A 21,172-nucleotide genomic window follows, 5' to 3' on the forward strand; every position below is an offset into this window, starting at 1 on the left:
CCTTTCCTAGATTCTGCTTTAAAATTTGATGGCGGCACATAATTATCTCGTCAGTTACAGAACAGAGATGGTGACACTCCCGAGTGTCAATGAATACTTGCTCCCTTTCTAGCTCAGGTAATTCTTCCCACATCTCCAGGTGCCCTCCCCAGCACGGTGCTCTGGGGAAAGATCTGACAACTCAACTCATTGCCATTTTATAGTATCAATTCTTAAGCTCACAGTGACAGCAGTGTGAGAAGGGTGTTTTTGTCCCATGTTCCGTGCCTCCCTCCCTTCTGCTCCCTCCCTGGGTCCATCTGGAACCTTTGCCTTGGTGCTGGGGTGGGCCTCGTGGCCTGACGGGCCACTGCTCTGTATCTCCTGTACATGCTGTGGCGGGAGTTGAGTGGTCTCTTTGGAACAGTCCTGTGAGGCTGAGGGGAGGCTTGAGGAGCTCCTTCCTCCATGGCCCTCCCCCACAAGCTGCCGTTGTCTCCCATAAAAACCCCTGGCTCCCCCACTTCCCATGCTCTGCGTGGGTGGGAGATCAGGAGATGGGCTACTCCTTAAGCCAAACAGCCTGGTTGTGGGATTGGGTGGAGCACGGGAAAAGCAAGGGTGTCGGGTGGAGATGACTCTGCTCCCGGGGCTCCAGGTCTGCTTTGCTCTGATTTTGTATTCCATTTGTTTTCACAATCCCAGAGGGAGAACTCTGGAGGCCTGGCAAGGTGGAACCAACTGCGAGACTCACAGGCCAAGTCCAGGGTTGGGGCCGGTGGCTGACAGGAGAAGGGATTCTGAGTCTTTTCTTGGGGATCAGGGACATGCCTCAGAGGAGTCTGTAGGAGAATTGGGGGAGAGTGGAGTTATCCCCCTGGTCCTCATCTTTCCTGCCAGACCCCAGGCTCCCTCATGGCTCCTCCCCAGAACCACACCAGCCAGGCAGATGGACACTTACTGCCAGCCTTGGATGCAGGACAGCTGAGCTGACTTCCCTGGGAAGAGATCTGAGAGTCGGGGGGCCAGGGAGGCAGCCCCCTTCCCAGCTGCTGGGTGCGGTGGTTCTCCAAGTCCTCTAGCCAGTCTGACCTCCACTCCCACAGGGGCAGGGGGAGGGTGGGGGGCAGGAAGAGGTCCTCCCGGGGTGAGGGAGGTGATGAGGCATCTGTGGGGAAGGGTAGAGATATCTGTGGAGGGTTGGCCTTCACCCCTGGGAACGAGTTTAGGGCAGAAAGCTTGGGGCCAACTTACGGCATACACCCAACCCTAGCACCAATTTAGCCTGTCAATCTTGGCGACCCCAGCCCCACAGATATGAGGACAGTCTGTTGGTTTCTTGAGCGAGGAGAGCTCAAACTGGGCTTCTGCCCATACTCTTCCTCACTCTTCCATTCCCTGGCATCCTCCGTTTCCCTCCATTATGGGCACTTCTGCCCTGGATATTCCTTGCTCTCCCGTTCACCACAAGCCTGGTTATTTTTCTTGGGGGCAAAGGGTAGAGTTAGGGTTCATCAGATGGGTTTAGGGGGTCTGATAGAGTGGATGAGGAAGGGAACAGCAAAGGAGCCCGGGGAGCCTGACTGTCTCTGCTGACGTGGAGCTAACTCTGCTAGACCCGTGAAGGGGGAGGCAGTTGCTCCTCCCTCAGCCAAGACAGGGCAAGCGGAAGGGCTTGGAAGCACAGCAGAGGTAAGAGAGAAAACAGAACTTGCCACAGTGAGGAGAAATCTGGGTTGGAGTAAATAGAAGAGGCTGGGGAGCCACCTTTCCTGGAGACGCGTGGGGGTAAAGGGGGCCCCCTGGAAGGAGGGGAATAGACCATGCAATTGACTGTCTCCAGGCTTCAGACTTGAACAAGTTGTTCTTGTTCTCAGAGGTGACCTTGGGCAAGTTAAGAAACGTGTTTGACTTATAGTTTCCCCATTTAAAAAGAAATACAGAGAATGTTCCTCAGAGAGGCGCTGTTATTGAATGTATGTTAAAGTGCTTATCGTCGAGCCTGGGATGTGATAATCATTTAATAAAAACCAGCTGTTTTAAGGACAATGCCAACAAAGCCCACGATTAGGAATTTTGCCTCTTGGTTGGGGAGAAGGCGTCTCATAGAAGCTGTGTCCGTTCCAAGGGGTGGGGGCAATCTAACGTACCTGTAAAGACACCGTCTGCCTCCCTGGGCTCCAGACCAAAGCCAAGGCTGTCCACAGCCATTGCCAGGGCCCGGGCGAAGTGGGCATCTGCGAGGAAGGAGCCGTCGGAGGAGCTGACGAGGCTGGCCCTGGCACTGGGGGCATTGTCCTCAGAGGCTGAGCCCCAGCCATTGGCTAAGGAGCCCTCGCTGGGGGTGGGGGTGAGGCAGGGCCGAGGTGGGCACAACAAGCCCCTCATCTCGGAGCCCACCCCTCCTCCAGTCCTGCCCATGTCTGCTAGCTCTGAGGCTGTCGGGACGCTGATGTACCCATAGGTGATGGGGGGTGAAGGAGCCCTTGGCATAGGAGAAACACTGTTCCTGGGAAGAGCGAGAGTGGGAGACAGTAGGATAACTGACGTGAGATAGGGCAGAAACATTCCAGTTGAGAAAGGGCGGAACGGGGTACTGACAGGCCCACTCTAGTTCTTCCATTTTCCCTCGGGCTACTCACCTGGGTGTCTCCTCACCGTCACTGAGCTCCAGGCACAGGGCCACCTCTTCAGGAGTCAGGACACTGTCCTGATCCTCCCCCAGAGATGACAGTGAAGAGCTGGACAGGTGACTGGAGGCTGGGCTGGGACCAGAGAGGGAGGAGGCCTGGCGGCCGAAGAGGCTGGGGGGACTGGAGGGGATGAGGACGGGGAGGGGGGCTGCTGGCAGTGGGAGGGAGGAGGGAACTGGCAGCTCCCCCGAGTGCCTGATCAGGGTAAGACAGAGATGGCAGGACGATTAGTTCAATTCTTCGAGTCGCTGTCCACTTCTCTCCAGCTCCATCCAAGCTCAACTAACACCCCTACCCTCTCCACCCCTCCAACCCTGCTTCTTGAATCCCTTGCCCTCTTACTGGGTCTGTTGATTCTGACCGGGAGGTCCATGAGGAGAGAGGGGTGCTGGAGGTAGAGGGTGAGTCAGCTCATTGGAGGAGCTGAGCAGCTGCGGTCCCAGGGCCCGCCAGGCAACCAGAGCTCGGGGCACAGGTCCTGGGGAACAATAGCTGGAGTGTGAGAATGGCAGAGCCCCTATCAGCCCCAGACCCCCAACTGCATTCCAACCTACTGTAGCCCTCAGTGTCCTGTCCCCATACCCCACCCACCCAGCCTCCTCAAGGACAGGAGAAGCCAGTGGTAGGCGCTGGTGGGCCCCTCTACCCTGCCTCACACCTCACTTCTTCTCACCTGGGCTTTGGGGAAGGTTCTTGGAGCCTTTATTCCCCGACTCCCAGGCCCAGAGCTCCACAGGGTGGCTGGTCCGGAGCAGTGGGGAGCTATTGGCCTGGTGTAGCTCTGCAAAGAAAGAGTTAGTGGTTGGGGGACAAGCCAGCGGGGGCCTTTCAGGCTCCGATCACAGCACAGGCTCCATCTTCAGCCTGGTCGTTCAGTTACGCTTTAGGGCCCCTGAACCCAGAGAACAGAGAAAAGAACCTCTCTCCATCCTCCCCACCTCCCCCCTCCATCCAGGCAGCTTGGAGTCAAAAGACGGGCATTCATAGCCTGGCTCAGCCATGTAGTAGCTATGTGACCTTTCTGAGCCTCCATTTCATTTGTAAACACCCACTTCAAATGATGGTTTTGCCAATCAAATCAAAACAGACTGGAAAGTTCCTGGCACCTAATAGCTTTCTTTTCTTTTCCTTTATGTTCCACTCTTCCTGATCGCTATACCCCCACATCGCTACTCTTCTCATGAATTTTGGCTCTGTGAAGACATATATTCCTTTTCTTGGAGAGAATCTATTAATTTTCATCTCTCACATTGCAAATATCTCACACGGTTCAAGCTAGCCCTGTCCTGAGAAACCTGAGTGTCTCTCACCTTGGGAGATGGGTTGGGCTGCCAAATAGAGCTGAATAGGTAAGGGACAAACAAGTAACCCCAGACAAGGCCAGGTGTGACAGGAAGAGGAACTTTAGAGTAGGAAGATGTGTTGGTCTCATCCAAGGAGACAATGGCCTGCCCATAGATAGATAGTCAATATTTGTTGGCTAAATGAGGGAATGACGGATGCTCTCAGAGATGTAGGTGAAAACACGGGGTGAAAAGAATCACATACAAGATGGCAGCTATCACCTGGCCTACAGGGCCACTTAAGAGACAGCGCTGAATGAACTCTCACAATAAAGACACTGAGATAACAGACCCAGCTGTGTCCAATGACCCGTGAGCATGCTTCCTGGTCAGGCCAAAACCCAAATGGATCTAAGTTTAAACCAGAGAGGAACTGGGTAACAGAAATAGAAAATACTAGACTTTCCCAAGACCAGGAACCAGGAGAACATCAAACAAAGGAGGAAGGAAACAGCCTTCAGATTAGTAGAACATGATCAGAAGCCCAGACCAAAGACCAGGCAGGACCCTCGAGGCAGAGCTTCAGACTGTCTAAAGAGCTGTCTAGTCAGTCTTATCTCAAAAACGTAGGGGCCACTGTGGGCAGGTCAGAGCAGGGACAAGACCAAGACTGCATCTGGGCCCTGGGACTCCATGGACAGTGGCCAGAACATCTCAGTCACTGGGCTGAAAACCCACACAGTGGCTACATTTCTTCCATCAAAGTTTGGTTTTGTACTTTGGCTGTCTGGTTTTTGTGTTTTTCCTTTAGTTGTTGGATTACCTAGGGAGTCCTAGAGGCCAACTTCAGGTGCTCCAACTCTGCTATCATCAGCTTTGTCTTGTTTAGTGCCTGGCTTCTTAACTAAGCTCAGAAATGGAGACAGATGTTGGTTGGTTGGGTTGTGTGGAAAAAGAAGGGAAAAGGCTCTATCTTTCTCAACCCTTTTCATTTCCTGTAAAGGGTTCTGGTATCAAAAATCCTCTTCCCACCTTGCTTGGAATGACTTGGATTTTAGTTTCAACACTATCTGAATAAACTATACAATAAAAATGTTAGTAAGGTTAGGCCAAATCTCATCGGCCATACCTGAATCTCAATAAATATTTGTTTGAAAGAATGAATTAATGAGGATATTCCGTGTAAGTGTCTGGCGAAGTAAGCAAAACTAAGAGCCTGATATAATAGGTGATACATGGGAGAATGCAGTTATGAGAATATTGGTCACGGAGAAAAACCCCGACTAAGGTCATGTAATAAGCAAAAGGAATAAGCTGGTCAAGGGGAGCAGGGGCACTGAGAGAGCCTGCCAGTTTTAAAAGATGAAGAAACATCTCGCTTGGGCTAGGTGACAGCAGGAGAGCCAATGCCATGGCTCTGGCAAGCTCAGAGCATGACCTTGCTATAGCTGCTGAGGTCCCAGGAGCCAGAGGTGGGCCGAGTGTCCACCAGCCCACAGACGTCACTGTGGTTGACCCATCGGGAGGCAGTGGTAGGGTGAGACTGGGGTGAGGAGAAACACGGGTGAATGAGGACCTGACCCCCTGAGGGAGGTTAGGAAGCCTCATCTGAGGACTGGAACCTTTGTTAAGAACCGACTGCAGAAAACTACTCACCCTGTCCAGTAGTATTAATGGTCTAAGATGGGCCATACGTTATATTCAAGACCAGGTAGTTCTCCATAGGAAAGCTGGTTTTTAAATGAGACTTATGCAATCTCTGTTTAGCTGGTATTTTATCACCACGGAGGATGTCTAATGCAATACCTCTGAGGCGAAGCTGGAAAGAATGCCAGCTTTGCTAATACTTAGAGGCATAAAATTCTGCATATTGGACAATCTTCGAATTATTCTGAATCCATCTTTGTTGTAATAAAAGTTAGATTATAAACTTTTAAAAACTCGGCTATCAAACATTTGTAAATCTTACTAATCAGTAGAGAAGGCTCATGAAGTCAGCACAGAGTGCAGACCAGTATTCAGAGATGGGAGCAAAGAATCAGCGGGAGGATAGGCTTTCCCAAGGGCGTTCCCAGAGTCAGAGAAGCCTTTGGGAGCGGACTACTCTGGCTTCAGATCTGAGTTCTGCAGCTTACTGATGAGGGGTGTTGAACAAGTTACCAGCTCTGATCCTCTTTCCCTATCTGTAAAATTAGAGAACTAACACCTCATTAACATGTTGTGAGGACTAAATCAAATAACAAATATAAGTAAAGCACCTAACATAGAGTGGTTGCTAAAGAAACAGAGAGTATAATTATTTCGCTCTGGAAAGTCAAAGCAGGTTGCTAGAAGTCAGGAGAGAAATCTGGGCAGAAGGTACACACTCCTTCTCTGGGAAGCGAGCTGGGAGTCGTGCCTGGGAAGACCCGTATGTAGAGCACAAAGACGGGAGTTCCTGGGAGCTGGAGGCTTCACACCAGCACTGGTCACATTCTGTCAGGTTCTAGAATGACTTGGGTGCCAGTCAGGCACTTTCATGAGACTTTGAGCTCTTAGAGGACAAGGGCTGTATCTGGTATCTCTTGAATCACCACGTCTGGCATACGACGGTGCTTATTAAATGTTTGTAGAGTTGAGCTGTCTGCAGAAACAGAGCTCACTATCGGTGTGGCCAAACCGAGACACAGCACAATGTAAAGAGCAACTGAGGCCAGCATACTCCTAGCTGAGTGCTGTGGTGATGGGTGCCCACAAGGACAGGAGAATTGACGCTGTGGGTGGGGTGTCACCTATACCTGGCTTCACGGCTCCAGACCACGTTCCCACCACATTCCCACTCCTGGCCCCTCCTACCTGCTCCAGGCTGGGTCTGCCCTCCCTGTCCTTACCCTGCTTCTTCTTGACCTTCCAAGCCTCTGCGGGGGCCACAGACAAGCGAGGGGAAGAGAGACCCCTGCGGCTGCAGAGGCTGTCTGCACTGGGCCAGGGGCTGGAGAGCCGGGCCAGCTGGGGTGGGAGACGCCTGACACCTGGGGTCTGCGGGCTTGGCCGGGCTGGAGGGCTGGAAGGCAGCTCAGCGATCAGGGAGCCATAGAAAGTGCTGGTGTCAGGAAGCAGGGGCACGCCGGGGCTGCGGGGATCCCAGGAGATTACTGCGACAAAAAACGACAGGAGGAATTATGGTGACCACATCCTGCTCTACGCCCCCCTGCTCCAGTCCTAGGATCCCTGATCCATGGCTAGGTCCTGGCCCCCACGGAGCATGCTCACAGGAGCGACGACAGTCTAGTGGGTCCCGGGGGTCCATTCCCAGCCGGCTGCTAAGGCTGCTGCTGCTGCTCAGGTCCCGAGAGCCAGAGGTGGACCGCCAAGTGTCTGCCAGCCAGGGGGAGTCACTGTGATCCATCCTGGGCCAATGGGACATGGTGAAGTGAGACATGGTGAAGCGAGAACTTAATTGGCCAAGACCTCCAGCTCAGAGGGTAGCTGAAGGGGGAGAGAAGACAGTGACCAGTTTTATTCTGCCTGCTTTTCAGCCCTTCAGACTCCTTAAAATCTCTGACCTGGTGCCTCAAACTCAGTGCCCTTTCTTATCCTGGGATCAGGGGAAGTCCAAGTTGCCCAGAGCTAGGCGGTATTAAAGAGAGATAGCTGTGTGCTAAGATGAAAAGAACACAGATCTGGAGCCAGATAGACCCAGTTTGAAAATCTCCATCTGCCACAGCTCAGCTGTGCAACCCTAGGAATGAGTCTGTCAGCCTCTCTAAGCCCCGGTTTCTTCATCTGCAAAGTGGCAACAACAGGCCCTCGGTATAAGGGCGATGCTGTGAGCTGAAACGAGGAACCGTGAGATCGTGCAAGAGGCAGAGCAGGAGCTTGCTGCGTCGGGCTTGCCTCTCTACTTCTAGTCTGGTTCCCTTTGAACTGGGGGCCATGCTGGCTGCCTGAGTGATATTTTGGTAATAGGGATCAGACCAAAGCACTTCTCTGCTTAAAACCTTCAACGGCTCCCCATTTACCAAGAGAGAGCCCAGCTGCCTAGCATGGCTAACAGGTCCTGGCTGGTCTGGTCCCTAACCTTTTCCTTTGCTCTGACCCATCTCACACCCTGTGCCCTGGCCAGACCAAACGGCTTGTCTTGCCCTGTGAACATAGCAGGCTATTTCTTGCTGCACCCTTTGCCCTTCTTCTCTTACTGTCAAGGTAAATGTGAAATCTTCCTCTCATATTTCCCCACCCTAATCCCGTCCATGTTATCCGGTACATGTTTCTGCACTTCTAACTCAGGATTGCATTCATAAGCTAGCATGGCTGCCTCCATCTAGACTGACCTCCTGGCAAACGGAGGCTGTTCTAAAGGAATGAATGGATCTCCCTCAAGGGCAGGGATAAAGTCCCGGCAGGGCAGAGAAAGTTCAGGGCAGAGAAGACAAAGCCCAGGAGATAAGTAAAGGGAAAGTCCAGTGAGCACAGAACGACGCAGGAACATGGCACCAGCTTGGAACCTTGCTTTGGGCTGAGAAACTGACAGCAAAATGGTCTAGCTGGATGTGTCTGGCACATAGTAAGTGCTCAAAAAACTTCTGTTGAAAGATGCAGACCTGGGATGTGAAGCCTCCCAGAGGACATCTAATAAAATACAGAGCAGGGAAAAGTGGGCAGAGATGAAATGGTTATTTAGTGTAAAGCTTAGCCAGTAGGAGAAAAAAGGATGTTTTCTTGCTTAGTATCTTATCTCATCACTGCAGACTTGCTGTGGCAGCCAAACACTTGGAGCAGAGGTACCTGCAACCAACCGCCCTGTTACCCGTACTAAGGAGTACAAATCTATGGTGTGGGGGCAGAGCGCCCTCTGCTGGAACTGTAGGTGGATTATTGTGAAGGAAAGATGGTGCAATAGGTGAGTGATTTACCGAATGCAAAGGCGCTGCTAGGTGAACACTGAGTGTACAGAGAAAATGAGAAATTAGGCTGGTCTTCCCATGCTAGTTATTCCCCACCAATGCAGGATGAGTCAGCAGGAAAATGTAGTTGGTATTAGTGAGAGGTCAGCGACAAGAGCCCTGGATTAGGAGTTCAGAAGGCCAGCTGTGTTGCCTTGGGCAAAGTCACCTGCTTAGGATTCTTGCTTTACTCACCTGTAAAGGGGTGTGATAGTAACATTATTGAAAGAGAAATTAATTCTCACTTGGAGTTGAGGAGAGATTCAGGTACTAGGATCCCAAACTGCCTGGAGTAGGGGTAACTCCATCTAATTCTGTCCCAGCTCCACTGTCCCTTGGCCCTGCTGCTCCCTTTGCCCTTCCCCTTCTTACTGTCAAGGTAAATGTGAAAACTTCCTCGCACATTTCCCCACCCCAATCCCGTCCATGTTATCTGGTACATGTTTCTGCACTTCTAACTCAGGATTGCATTCATATGCCTCCATCTAGACTGACTTCCTGGCAGATGGAGCCTGTTCTAAAGAAATGAATGGATCTCCCTCAAGGACCCTTCCCCTCCCTCCCCTGAGGCCCCTCCCCTTCCATCTCTCACCTGTGTTTTAGGATGGCGTCCTCACTGGTATATCTGTATAGACCTGAGGGAGGGCAGGAAAAAGGCTAAATCTAGAGTCACCAGCACTGGATTAGAGATCTAACCTCCCTGTAGCATTCTGACTGGACCCAGGGAGGCTTGACCACCTGGAGTCCACCTCATTCTCTCACCTGGGCCCAGGTGCATCCCGGTTCGGCGCCGGCGGTGGACACACACGGCTGTGCCCAGCAGCAGTAGCCAGAGCACAATACCCCCGCTGGCAATGACCTCTGGACGCCTCAGGATGGATCTTAGCTGCTCCAGGGTCCATGGGCCCTGGTCATTGGGTTCACGGGCGGCTCGCTCCATGGCCTGCTCTGTATGGGATTTGGAGCTCAGGGGTTGGGGGCAGGTGAGGCAAATGAGGGTTGGACAGAGAAGGGGGAGAAGCTGAAAGTGTGAGGCGGGAGCAGGGAGAGAGGAAGGTGGGAATTGGGGCTGAGGGTTATGGGTGGGACCCGTGGGTACTGCCCTCACCTAAAATGAGGCAGACGGGGCTACTGGGCTCCCCAGCCCCAGCGCCAGTGACTGCAGCCACTTGTACACAGTAGGAACCTGGCGTTTGGGTGGCAATCTCCAGCTGTGTCTGCTCCCCCAGCACAGTCCAGTTGGTTAGTGGCAATGAGGTGTTTCCCAGGCTCCACACCTGAGGACAAGCAGGGGTGAGCAGCGCCCCCAGGAACCGTCCCAGCAGCTGAGCCCTTCATTTACAGATTAGACTCTGGGCCTGTGGTCATCTTGCCCTGCCATTTGCCTGGGGACACTCCCTCTGCACCTGCACCCACAATTCTTATTCCTGTCTTGTGTCCTACATCTGTGACCTTCGCCTCACTCTCCATGTCTGTAAATTGGAGATAAGAACCCAGGGTGGGCGGTGAGATGACATGACATCGTGTAGGTAAGTGCTCGCCAGGGTCTGGCAGACCCTCACTCAACAACAGTAAGTGTCCCTTGCTTCTCTGCACAGGTACATTTCAGGATGCCGGGACAGGCAGGATGCCGGGGAAGAGGGAGGTCCTGGTTCCACTAGGAAGGGGTATGTCAGCTTTCGGGCGGTACCTGGTAGCCACGGATGATGCCATTCTGGTTTTCAGCAGGTGGTGGGACCCAGTTCACAAGGACACTGCCATTGCCAGGTTTCAGGGTCACCTCCTGGGGAGGGGCACTGGGCACTGGGGGGAGGGAGAGAGGCTTTAAGGAACGCTGAGGGAGGGGACTTTAGGGAAAGAACTGGGATCAGGACACAGGGTCGGAGGCCACATTGCTGAGAATAGGACCTCTGCTTGCCTGAGCAGGGCAGGAGTCCAGGAGTAGGCTCCACGATCCCCCCAGAATGGAGTGGGACAGTCCAGGGACCTCCAGACAAGAAGGGACCAGAGGGTCTGTGGTTGGGTTCTGAGGATATCTGTCCCTGACCTTGTTCAGGCAACCTCAGGAGCAGCACGTTGCTGTCAGGGCCTCGAGCCCGTCCAGTGGATGGTCTCACTTTGAACTCGTAGTCTTGTCCCCAGTGGAGGCCCCCAAGCTCTGCATTCTGCCTGCCAGCCAGCAGGGCCTCTGCCCATGGAGCTCCCTGGCCTCCTGGGGCTGTCTGGGCCCTGAACAGCACTGTGTAGGACTGGGCAGGTGCAGCAGGGCCACTCACCTGGGAAAGAGACAAGAGAAAGGCCGAAGGGTCAGGAAGCTCATGACGAGCCCTTTCGTGAGCAGTGCCCCTGGGGTGGCTCCCACCCCTGGGTACTGGGCTTCACCTTCCAGCTGAGCCACACAGCAGGCCCAAGCTTGGTGCCCTTTGCTGGGTCTGGGTTCAGCAGGGTCACGTTTTCCAGCTGAATACGCACAGCCAGCAGCTCCAGAGGCTTCTTGTAGTCCTGGGGCTCTGTGGGAGCATAGGTCTGGGATGGGGCCTACAGGCCAGAGTGAAGGACTTGAGGAGCGGAACATCCCTTAGCTGCTGAGAAACCGAAACTCCCAGATTTCTCAGGTCTAGAGCTCTTCTATTTTCACTCTAGGATGGGGAACTGCCCCTTAAATGGGGTCCCCATCACTCTGACCCTGACCCCAGGTTGAGCCCCACATACCCTAACTCCAGCCAAAACCAGACCACACCACCCTAATGGGAGGCCCGCACAGGGGCCCTGACTTTAGCTGACTACCCTCTCCTTACCCTGGACAGACACCCTGGCTGCCCGGCTCTCCCGTTGTCCTGCGCTGTTGGTGGCCACACACATATAGGTCCCTGCGTCGCTCTTTTCCGCTCTTACCATCAGCAAGGAGCCCCTGGATACCTGTCAAGGCCAGATGCACTGTGAAGTCTCCCATGTGGGGAGAGGCTCTAAGTGGGGATGGAAGCTTCAGGCCTGATTGCTGTCCCTTCTTTAAATTCTGCAGGGGACATGGGGCTGTAGGGCGGGTTAGTCTCTCAGGGTGTGCCCAGTCATGCCCAGGACAGGATGGAGTGTGGGGAAGAGAGCTACACTCACCATGTGCCGCCCGGGCTGGAAGGCCAGGGATTTCCCATCCTTCCACCATGAGACTGTGGGCTCTGGGTGGCCCCAGGGCGGCGCACACTCCAGGGTCACCTGCTCACCCACCGTGGCCACTGTGTCCTGAGGCTGGATCTGAAAATCCTCCTGAAGAACTGTAGGGAGCAGGCAGGGTGTGCAGGGAGCAGTGTCTAGTCCTCCCCCCTCCAGATGTGCCCCCTGGGTGTCTCCTGCCACACCTGCCCCATTCTTCTCTACCTGCTTTGTGGTCACTGACTGGCGTCAATGAAATCTTTAGGGCCCCACCTCCTAGGTCTCCCATCTAGGTTCACTCCTAACCCTATTTTCCCGTTCTATCTCCCCACCCAAGCGTCCCCTCACAGATATCCCCTCAAACCTCCCTCACCTCAGGCATCTCACCCAATGTGTACCCCCACCAGACCTCCCCTCCCAGGCCTCACCAGCCACAGACAGGCGAGCCCCTCGGCTGACAGCTGTGCCCAGCTGGTTGCTGGCCTCACATGTATAGACACCCAGGTCTGTGGATGGGGCCTGGTCATTGTGGGCACGTCCTTGGGCTGGGGGCCGCAGCAGCAGCAGGGTTCCATCAGGTAGGAGGTGGTGCACATCTGGGGGCACCATGCTCAGGGGCTGTCCATTTAGCAGCCAGCGGATGGTGGGAGGCGGCTGGCCTGAGGCTCGGCAGCTCATCTTGGCGGGGCCAGGGCCCTGGAGCAGCTGGTCCTGGGGGTGGACTAGGATCTGGGGTGGGGAGTCCTGAGCCATGCCTCCTGGAAGGGAAAGGGAGGCGGAGCCTGGTCTGACTACCAATAGTCCCCCCCAAAACCCTGCACACCTGTCTGCCTTCTCTCATCTGAAGATCAACTGCCAAATAACAAACTAGCTGAAAGGGGAGAAGAGGGCCTGCAGAGCTCTCAATCTGTCTGTCTTACACACACATAATCACCATCACCATCACCATCACCATCACCATGTCTGGTGCTCCTACTGCAAAAAGGAGGGAAAGGAGCAGGAGGGCCTCTTTTCCCCTGGCCAGGCTTTGGATCAAGGGAGCATGCACTAGGAGAGGGGGGTGGCCACACTCACCTGTGCCAAGCAGAAAGAGGAGAGGCAGGGGCCATCGGGCCCCCAGGAGGCAGATTCCTCCAGAACCCATGGCTGCTCTCAGGCCTCGGTCCTGGTCCCTAGCACTTTGTCCTGCAGCTCTGAGCTCATAGCGAGGGAAGGAGGGGTGGGGCCGGCTGGTGGTGGTTGTTTGTGGCTGAGACTGCCCCAGAGGGAAGCAGCTTTGAGGAAACCGATGCTTCCTGCCTGGCCCTCAGTGCCTTGAAGAACTGGGAGGAGCCCAGAGGAGTGAAATTCTCTGACCTTGACCCTCCAGCCATAACCCCTGACTCCAACCCCAGCCCTAGGGTTTACCTTGTGATTTTCAAGGTTTACCTGGAAATCCTAGCCTGGGGTTTCTTAAAGGGAATCCTTACACTAACCAGAACTCCAACCACAACCTCGATATTTTAACCCTAAGCCTCTGTTTAAACCTTGAACCCTCATCCTTATCCCTTTGCTTCCAAGCGACCCTCTGCTAGAGCGGAATAGAAACCCAGAGGCGGGATCTCAGGACACTGCATGCAGGAGTTGAGGACAGAGGAAAGTGGGCTAAGGAAGCTAAGTGGAAGGGAGTGGGAGTGTCTCGTCATTCCTCATCCTATACCCTAAGGATAGATGGGGCTGAGGGGTGTGGGACAGAAGATGGGAAGGAGTCAGGAGCTCTGGGACAAGCTGGAGATGCCCACCGTGTGTTCCTGTTCAGCTCAGAAACAGATGAAATAAGCTGGGAGGCCTTGGACAGCAAGTTCCTTAACCCCTGCAAGCTACTCTGCTTATCTGTAGTGGAATAATAATAATTGTACCTATCCTGAGGGCTGGAGTAAGGAGGAGATGAGATAAAGCATACAATCACTTAGTACAGTAACCTAATGCATTGTAAAATTGATCAGTAAGTCTAGCCGATATTGTTATTTTTATGCATCTCCCATCACTGAAACTACTCAAGCATCCTTGGCTGATATACTTTTCAGGCCCTGGAAAGGTGGTTCGCGTCAATGATCTCTAAGAGTCTTCCCAGCCCTGAAACCCTGTGTCTGCAGCAGACAGGCCTGTAGCTTCTGAGCCTGCCCTCCGCTGCTCCCCACCCCCTCCCTAAAGAGAGGCTGCTCTTCCCTCTCAGAGCTCAGCTCCTGTTTACAGGTCTCTTCCTTCCAAATTTGGAATCTCAGCCATTTCCTGGAGCTGTTCCCGGAAGGCCGAGGCCTGGCTCTGAGGCCTCAGCGGAAGAGTGTCCAGCCTTTGTTCCCAATTGTTCCTGGCCAGCTCCTCTGTGGGGCCCCCAACCCAGCTGACTCCCCCTCCCTTCCTCCCCTGTCCCAGCCTGGCCTCAGTGCCAGCCACAGCCACAGCTCTAGCAGCCTACCAAGCGCAGGGAAGACCTGCTTCACAGCTCCTTCTCTTTCCTCTCAAACGCAGACCACGGCTGAGGAAGACAACCAGCCCAAGAGAACACCATGGTCTCTCCAACGCTGGGCACTTCGAAAGAATGGAGGGTAGACAGTGAAAGTAACACAGTGACCGAGCTGGAAGGATAGGAATTGGGTCAGAGAACAGCTTGGTATTTCAGAAGTGGAGGAGCTAAGGGACGTGACAAAGCCCACGGCATGTGTGCCAGGCAGAGTGGAGTTTATGGGGTCAAGGGTCTGTGGGACCAGAGGGATGAAGGCGGTATTCATCTGGACACTGCAGTCAGCCAAGGATGAGACAAGAAAGGCTGTGGCGAGACAAATGGATTTACTGCACACATAGCCAACCCGAGACACGCCAGGTAGAGAGCCCTGAAGCCTGTCTGGCCTCCTGACGCCCGCTCGCCAAGAACTTTGTTGTCAGCACTTCTTTGTTAGTCTCTTCTGCTTATAAGTTGGACTTAGGGAGCTGAACCAAGTTCTCTGCTAATGATTTAATGCCAACTTGATTTTACTCAAAGCTGTATAATCCAGAGAGAAGGTGTAAATTTCTCTCAGGGCAAAGATGGCAAGTCCCAAAGGAATTCATATTCATGACTAGCCCTGTCCTCAGCTGAGTGAGAATGGACAGGTGACACACTGAGGAGAGGTGCCAGGGGTGTACGGCAGAAACAGAATCCCAGAGGCTATGGTAGCCCAAAGAATGGCACCTGACCCACAATCATGCTCCTCATCCTTGGAGATCGCCGTCATTCCATTCCATTCCATTCCATTCCGTTCCATTCCATCCTCTCTTCATTCCCAGACTCTGGAGAGCCAAGTGCTAAGAACTGGTGGGGATAGGCAGGGCCAATTACTCGGAGCTATTCCTGTAGGACAATAGAGCTCCTTCCCCTTACTTGGTTCAAGCATCCAGGGCACTCAGGGATTCACAGAGTGATGGCTAAGGGGACTTCCCGCCAGTGAGGTGAGTCTGGATGGCCCCCAGAGACCAAAGTGCTCATTTCCAGCAATCTGACCCTTCAGCATCCTGACTGTCTCATTTCCACACACTAAGGAAGAGCTGACGGCGTGAGTCACAGGCAATGGAAGGGGTGGTAGGCAATGGGAGCCACCTTCAATTTTAAGGAAGCTTTGCTCTGGGCCCTGGTGATATGCAGACCCAGTGACCAGTTTAGAAATATCTTACTTCACCCCTGGTTTTAGAATTTTGTGTTTTGTGATTAATCATAGTTGCTTGTAAGAGGGAAGAGAGAAGGCAGGGAAACTGAGTGCCCTTCTAAAGAACCTTCCAGAGGATATTTTTTCACTTCTGGCTTCTGGCTTCTGGCTTCTTTGGCTTCTTATTCCATGTTCTCTGAAGGTGCAGTCAGGGACTCCTGCTGGCCAACATGGTGGGATAAAAGGTATGCATTCAGGTGGGATTAAAGTCAGTTACCCTAGGTTGAGATCCTGGTTCCACCTCTTACTGGCAGAGAGCTCTCGAATAAGTCACATAACCTCTCTGAACCCCGCTTTCCTTGTCTGTGAAATGTCTCTATGAGGTGTATGGGTAGTGGACATGGAAGTGGACATGGACTATGTATTAATTATCCCTTGAGTGTTCTGGGAATGGCACACCTCCTACCCCACCAGCACAGCCACTGCCAGCTCCAACCACCTCTACGTGCTTTTTTTGGCTTTGAGACTCTGTCTTTTTTGCTTACGTGTTTCTTTTTTGCTGGTTTGCTCGGTCCCAATCTCCAAATTGTCATCTTTGTTCGAAGATGCCAGTAGCTGGAAGGAAATTGAGTCAAGAGAGGAGACAGTGATGACGTCCCCTCTGCTGAAAGGAGAAATGTCCCTTTTGCCACTTCCCCGGCACTCCTCCCGGCTCCCTCAGCACTGTGGGCCGCTTCAAGGTCCACGGGGAAATCACGTCTGACTCTCTCAACTCCAGTTTCTTGACTTTCTCAATACCAATGACTATGGTTCACACCTACAGCGAACGTGGCCCAACTGGAGAGTTCAAAGCCTGCTAGCATCAATATTTAACCATCTGCTCACATGTCCAAGGAGAAAGGGAGACCAGTTACTGTATTTTGTGTTCAGCCTCTCAATGCCCTCCAGCCAAAGATCACCAGGACTGCACCTGTTGTTGAAAACATTGGGTTTATTACTTCTCACAGCTGGGGAGAGTGCACACCACAAGGAACTGTGGGGTGTCTCAGTAAGAGGGTGTTACAGAACCTATTACAGGATTTGGGCTTTGGCTAGGTAACATTGAGGAAGGTCCCAGGAAGTAAGCCTTTGCTTTGACCTGAATGGTGTCAGGAATCACGGAAATTTCCATGATTCTTTGCAGAAGAGTTCTTTGATAATTTCCCTGCTGTGTAGTATATCAAATGACTATTGCTGTTCTTCTCCTCTCCTTATTCTTATTCTATTATGAACAGTGTTGCCCTGAACCTTCATTTTATATGTGTCCTAGTATAACAATAAGTGTTTAAGAGTTTCTCTTAAACAACCTAGAAGTAGAACCTAGAACCGAGAAAAACCTAGAAGTAGAATGTCTTGGGGGCATAAAAATATCCAGATTTAGATGATAATGATAAATCGTTTTCTAAATCAATTGGTTGTACCAATGTCTTTGAGCCACTTCCTCACAATGGTTGGTGGACGTCTTAACGTTTGCCAACCTAGTATATCCAATTGTATTTTGCTGTTGTCTTCATTTGAATCTACCTGGTTAAATAATGAAGCTGAGATCTTTTCAAGTATTTATCACTATTTGAGTTTCCTTTTCTGCAAAATATCTATCTATATCTTTTGCTCACTTTTCTATCTCTTCTTTGTCTTTTTCTCAATAACTTTCAGGAGTGTTTACATATCCTGGATAGTAATTCTCTGTGGATGAGAGATGTTACAAAAACAAGTTGGACCTTATATTTTCTCTTTGTTAATGATGTAACAAAAGTTCTCAATTTTGCTCTAGATAAATGTATTAACACTTATTTTTATGGTTAGTGCCTTATTTCTATTTTTGAGAAAATCTCTACACTGAGTCAAAAATGATTTTTCTGTATTTTCTTGTAAAAGCTTAAATAAAATTTTTACATTTAAGTCTTTGATCTATCATTAATTGTTTTATATAGCTTGATGTAGGGATACAATTTTTTTTCAGATAGTAACCAATTATCCCAGCACTACTTATTGCTTAGTACCAGTCATATATCAAATGTTCCTATATGTGTAGCTTGTTTCATTGTCTTATTTGTCTATTCCTGCATAAACACCACACAATCTCAATTACTAGAGTTGTATAATAAGTTTTGATAGCATAATGTCAGCCCTAGCAGCTTTTCTCTCTTTTTTTGAAATGCAAATACATGAGGTAAGCTTTGATTTTGGAGGCATCCATTTCAAAGAGGCATCTGCCTCAGTGAAAGCTACCTTGATTAAACAAACTCATTGCCAGCCACACAACTAGGTAAAGAACCAGGCTGGCTCTCCCTACTGAGTTTTCTTTGTCTTAGAGATCTTGATTGGTTTTAATTAAGTGACCATTTAGGCCATTTATTGTTTTTCTCTTCCTTGCTTTACATTTCCACTCTTACATTTTAAACACTCCAATAAAGAGTAAGCCTGGGAAACCCTAGACCCACGACAGCGCTGTGTGGCCCCAGGTGTGCTGTGTAATTTCCAGGTCCTGTGAGTAATAAACCTTTATTTTTTCAAAACTTCCTGATGTGTTTTGCTGAAGGACATCTTGCAATCATAATAAGAACCACAGGGTCAGTCCAGCTTCAACATTGGTTATTGATAGGCTGAGGGCAGTACAAAAGAGGTATCCGCTAGGATGATCCCTGCCCCTTTCTTTTTCAGAAGTGTCTTGGCTATCCTTGTGCCTTTCAGCTTGTTAAGTTCCTTGAAAACCTTGTAGAACTGATTGAATAGATAGAAAGAACTGACATTGTATAACATTAAGTCTTTCTTCTCATGAACATACATACCTCCTTCTTTATTTAGGCCTTCTTTAATGTCTTTCCCTAAAGTTTTATAATTTGCTTTATAGAGATTTTACACGCATTTTGTTAAATGTATTCTGAGCTAACTTGTTAAACCTCATGTTGAGATTATTCAAAGATAGTTGCAGTAATCCCTACCATCCTGTATGCTTGTCACTCTTCCCATAAATAAGTGGAATCTTTTTCCCAACCCCTTGAAGCTAGGCTGGCTATGTGAATTGCTTTGACCAATAGATACAGTGGAAGTGATATTGTGGAATTTCCAAGTCTAGGTCTCAAGAGGTTGTGAGCTTCTGCTCTTGGTTCTGTGACTACCATGTGAAGAAGCTCCATTTAGCCACATACGAGGTAGACAATTAAGTTCACGAACTCATCCTAGAGAAAGTGCTACATACCTCATTGCTGAATATCACCTTCGAAGTGCTCCCTTTGGGAAGCTATATACTGACGCCAGCGCCTACTCCACCCTTCAAAGCAATTTTGGAACTCTTTTTCTGGAATGGCCATCAGAGCTGTCGTCGTATTACCCTTGATGTCCTGAATGTCATCAAAATGTCTTCTTTTCAATATTTCCTTTATCTTTGGGTAAAGAAAGATGTTACTGGGGGCCAGATCAGGTGAGTGAGGCAGGTGTTCCAATACAGTTATTTGTTTACTGGCTAAAACTCCCTCACAGACAGTGTTGTGTGAGCTGGTGCATTGTCATAATGGAAGAGCCATGAGTTGTTGGCAAAAAGTTCAGGTCTTCTGACTTTTTCATGCAGCCTTTTCAGCACTTCTAAATAGTCAACTTAGTTAACTATTTGTCCATTTGGTACAAATTCATAATGAATAATCCTTCTGATATCAAACATGTTAGCAACAGCATTGCAACAAGTTTGCGAACTTAATTGTCAGACCTCATTGCAGACATGAACTTCTCTAGCTGAGAATTCCTAAACCTATTAGCCCACAGTCAGTGCCAATCACCAGACATGTGTGTGAGGCCATCTTAGGCATCCAGCTCCAGTGCCAGATGATTATAATGACATAAGTGACCTCACATAGCACCAGCAAATGAGTTGCCAGGCTGAGTCCATCCCAAATTGCTGATACAAAGAATTGAGATTAAATAAAATGGTTATTCTTTTAAGCTACTCAAATTTGGGGTGGTTCATCACAGAACAATACAAAACTGAAAACCCTGATATTATGTCTAATAGTTTATAGATTTTTCTGAGTCTTCTATGTACAAAAATATAATCTAAATATAATCGCATTTTTTGATCTTTATTTCCCATGTTTATACCTTTTTGTTTCTTTTTCTTGCTTTACCAATGCAACATTGAATACAAGGTGTGGTTGTGGATGTATCTTTTTTTACTTCTTCATTTTAAAAAGAATACTTCTAATGTTAACCGTTTAGGATGAGGTTTGCTGTTGATTTTTGTGGATGCTGTTGATCAGGTTTTTCAGTTTCCTTTAATTTCTATTTTATTAAGAGCTTTGAGCACAATTAAGTATTACATTTTATAATTTTGGGGGCATCTATTGAGATAGTTTTTCTCCTTAATTCTGTTTATGTAGTGAATAACATTTATGAACTTCCTGATTTTAAGTTATTCTTATACCTCTGGCATAAATACAGTTGGGTCATGATATATATCACTTATGCATTCCTGGATTCATTTGCTTATATTTTGTCTAGAATATTTTGCATATGTTCATGGGATTGACTGATAAGTTTTTTTCCCCTCATACTTTCCTGGTCTTATTTTGATACAAGGTTTCAAAGGCCTCATAGGATGAGTTCCAGATACTCACTCTATTTTCTGAAACAGTTTGTGTAAGATGGAAATTATTAGTTTCTTGAATCTCTGGTAGAACTTGCCTATAAAAGCATTTAAGCTGGTGTTTTCTTTGGAAGATTTTAATTTCTTTTTTGATTCAGTTTCTTTAAAGGTTATGAGACTACTCAAGCTTTGTAATTTGTTTTGGGTCAGTTTTGGTAAGATAAACTTTTCTATGAATTTTTCCATTTTGCCTGTTTTCAGATTAATTTTGGTCATATTGTTCTCTTATCTTTTCCATCTATATTGGATCCGTAGTTATTTTCTCCCTTTTTATTAATAATATCATGTATGTCTTTTCTCTTTTTCCTTGATCAATCTCACTAGAGATTTACTTTTTAAATATCTTTTCAGAGAACTAACTTTTGGTTTAGTTGATCCTCTATACTATATTTTTCTTTCTCAATTGCACTAATTTCTTCTGTGTCTCTTATTTCATATATTCTACTTTCTTTGGCTTTGTTTGGTTGTTCCTTTTTTAATGCTTTGGGTTGGATGCTTTCCTCTTTAATTTGCGGCTTTCTGCTTTTTAAATATAAGCAATTTACTATTCACAATAGCCAAGACACAGAAACAAGCAAAATGCCCATCGGTAGATGACTAGATTAAAAAACTGTGGTACATTTATACAGTGGAGTATTACTCGGCCGTAAAAAAGAATGAAATCTTACCATTTGCAACGATATGGGTGGACCTAGAGAACATTATGGTAAATAAAGTAAGTCAGACGGAGAAAGACAAATACCATATGATCTCACTTCTATGCGGAATCTAAAGAATAGAATAAATGAACAAACTAATCAGA

The 21,172-nt window shown here is 49.4% G+C and overlaps 1 protein-coding gene across 2 annotated transcripts; it reads right to left on the reverse strand.

The window, feature by feature from the left end:
- Positions 1 to 134: 134 nt before the first annotated feature.
- Positions 135 to 14,026, reverse strand: ROBO4 (roundabout guidance receptor 4). Of its 2 annotated transcripts, none has more exons than XM_033097642.1 (18): positions 13,105 to 13,746; positions 12,459 to 12,788; positions 11,995 to 12,152; positions 11,679 to 11,799; positions 11,263 to 11,390; positions 10,928 to 11,156; positions 10,571 to 10,683; positions 9,989 to 10,157; positions 9,643 to 9,828; positions 9,473 to 9,515; positions 7,208 to 7,344; positions 6,826 to 7,089; positions 3,346 to 3,453; positions 3,015 to 3,150; positions 2,622 to 2,867; positions 2,130 to 2,488; positions 941 to 1,147; positions 135 to 821 (listed from the first exon to the last, which is right to left on the reverse strand). In XM_033097642.1, exons 1-18 carry the CDS (start codon positions 13,172 to 13,174, stop codon positions 799 to 801), a joined length of 3,027 nt encoding a protein of 1,008 aa, XP_032953533.1. In that variant the 5' UTR covers positions 13,175 to 13,746; the 3' UTR covers positions 135 to 798. The 2 variants fall into 2 exon arrangements, with proteins under 2 accessions (XP_032953533.1, XP_032953534.1); XM_033097643.1 differs by lacking the exon at positions 13,105 to 13,746 and adding an exon at positions 13,812 to 14,026 and having other exon boundaries at positions 136 to 821.
- Positions 14,027 to 21,172: the final 7,146 nt, after the last annotated feature.

The sequence above is a fragment of the Rhinolophus ferrumequinum genome, chromosome 25, assembly GCF_004115265.2.
Source record: "Rhinolophus ferrumequinum isolate MPI-CBG mRhiFer1 chromosome 25, mRhiFer1_v1.p, whole genome shotgun sequence".
Taxonomy (NCBI): Eukaryota; Metazoa; Chordata; class Mammalia; order Chiroptera; family Rhinolophidae; genus Rhinolophus; species Rhinolophus ferrumequinum.

Bases quoted from the DNA above. Each gene is read 5' to 3' on its own strand.
- ROBO4 (XM_033097642.1), bottom strand. From the start codon at position 13,174: ATGGGTTCTGGAGGAATCTGCCTCCTGGGGGCCCGATGGCCCCTGCCT. The intron at 9,829-9,988 runs GTGAGGGCAGTA...AATCCCATACAG, and splicing joins CCCCGTCTGCCTCATTTTAG to AGCAGGCCATGGAGCGAGCC. The intron at 1,148-2,129 runs GTACGTTAGATT...CCTTCCCCACAG, and splicing joins GGCAGACGGTGTCTTTACAG to ATGCCTCATCACCTCCCTCA.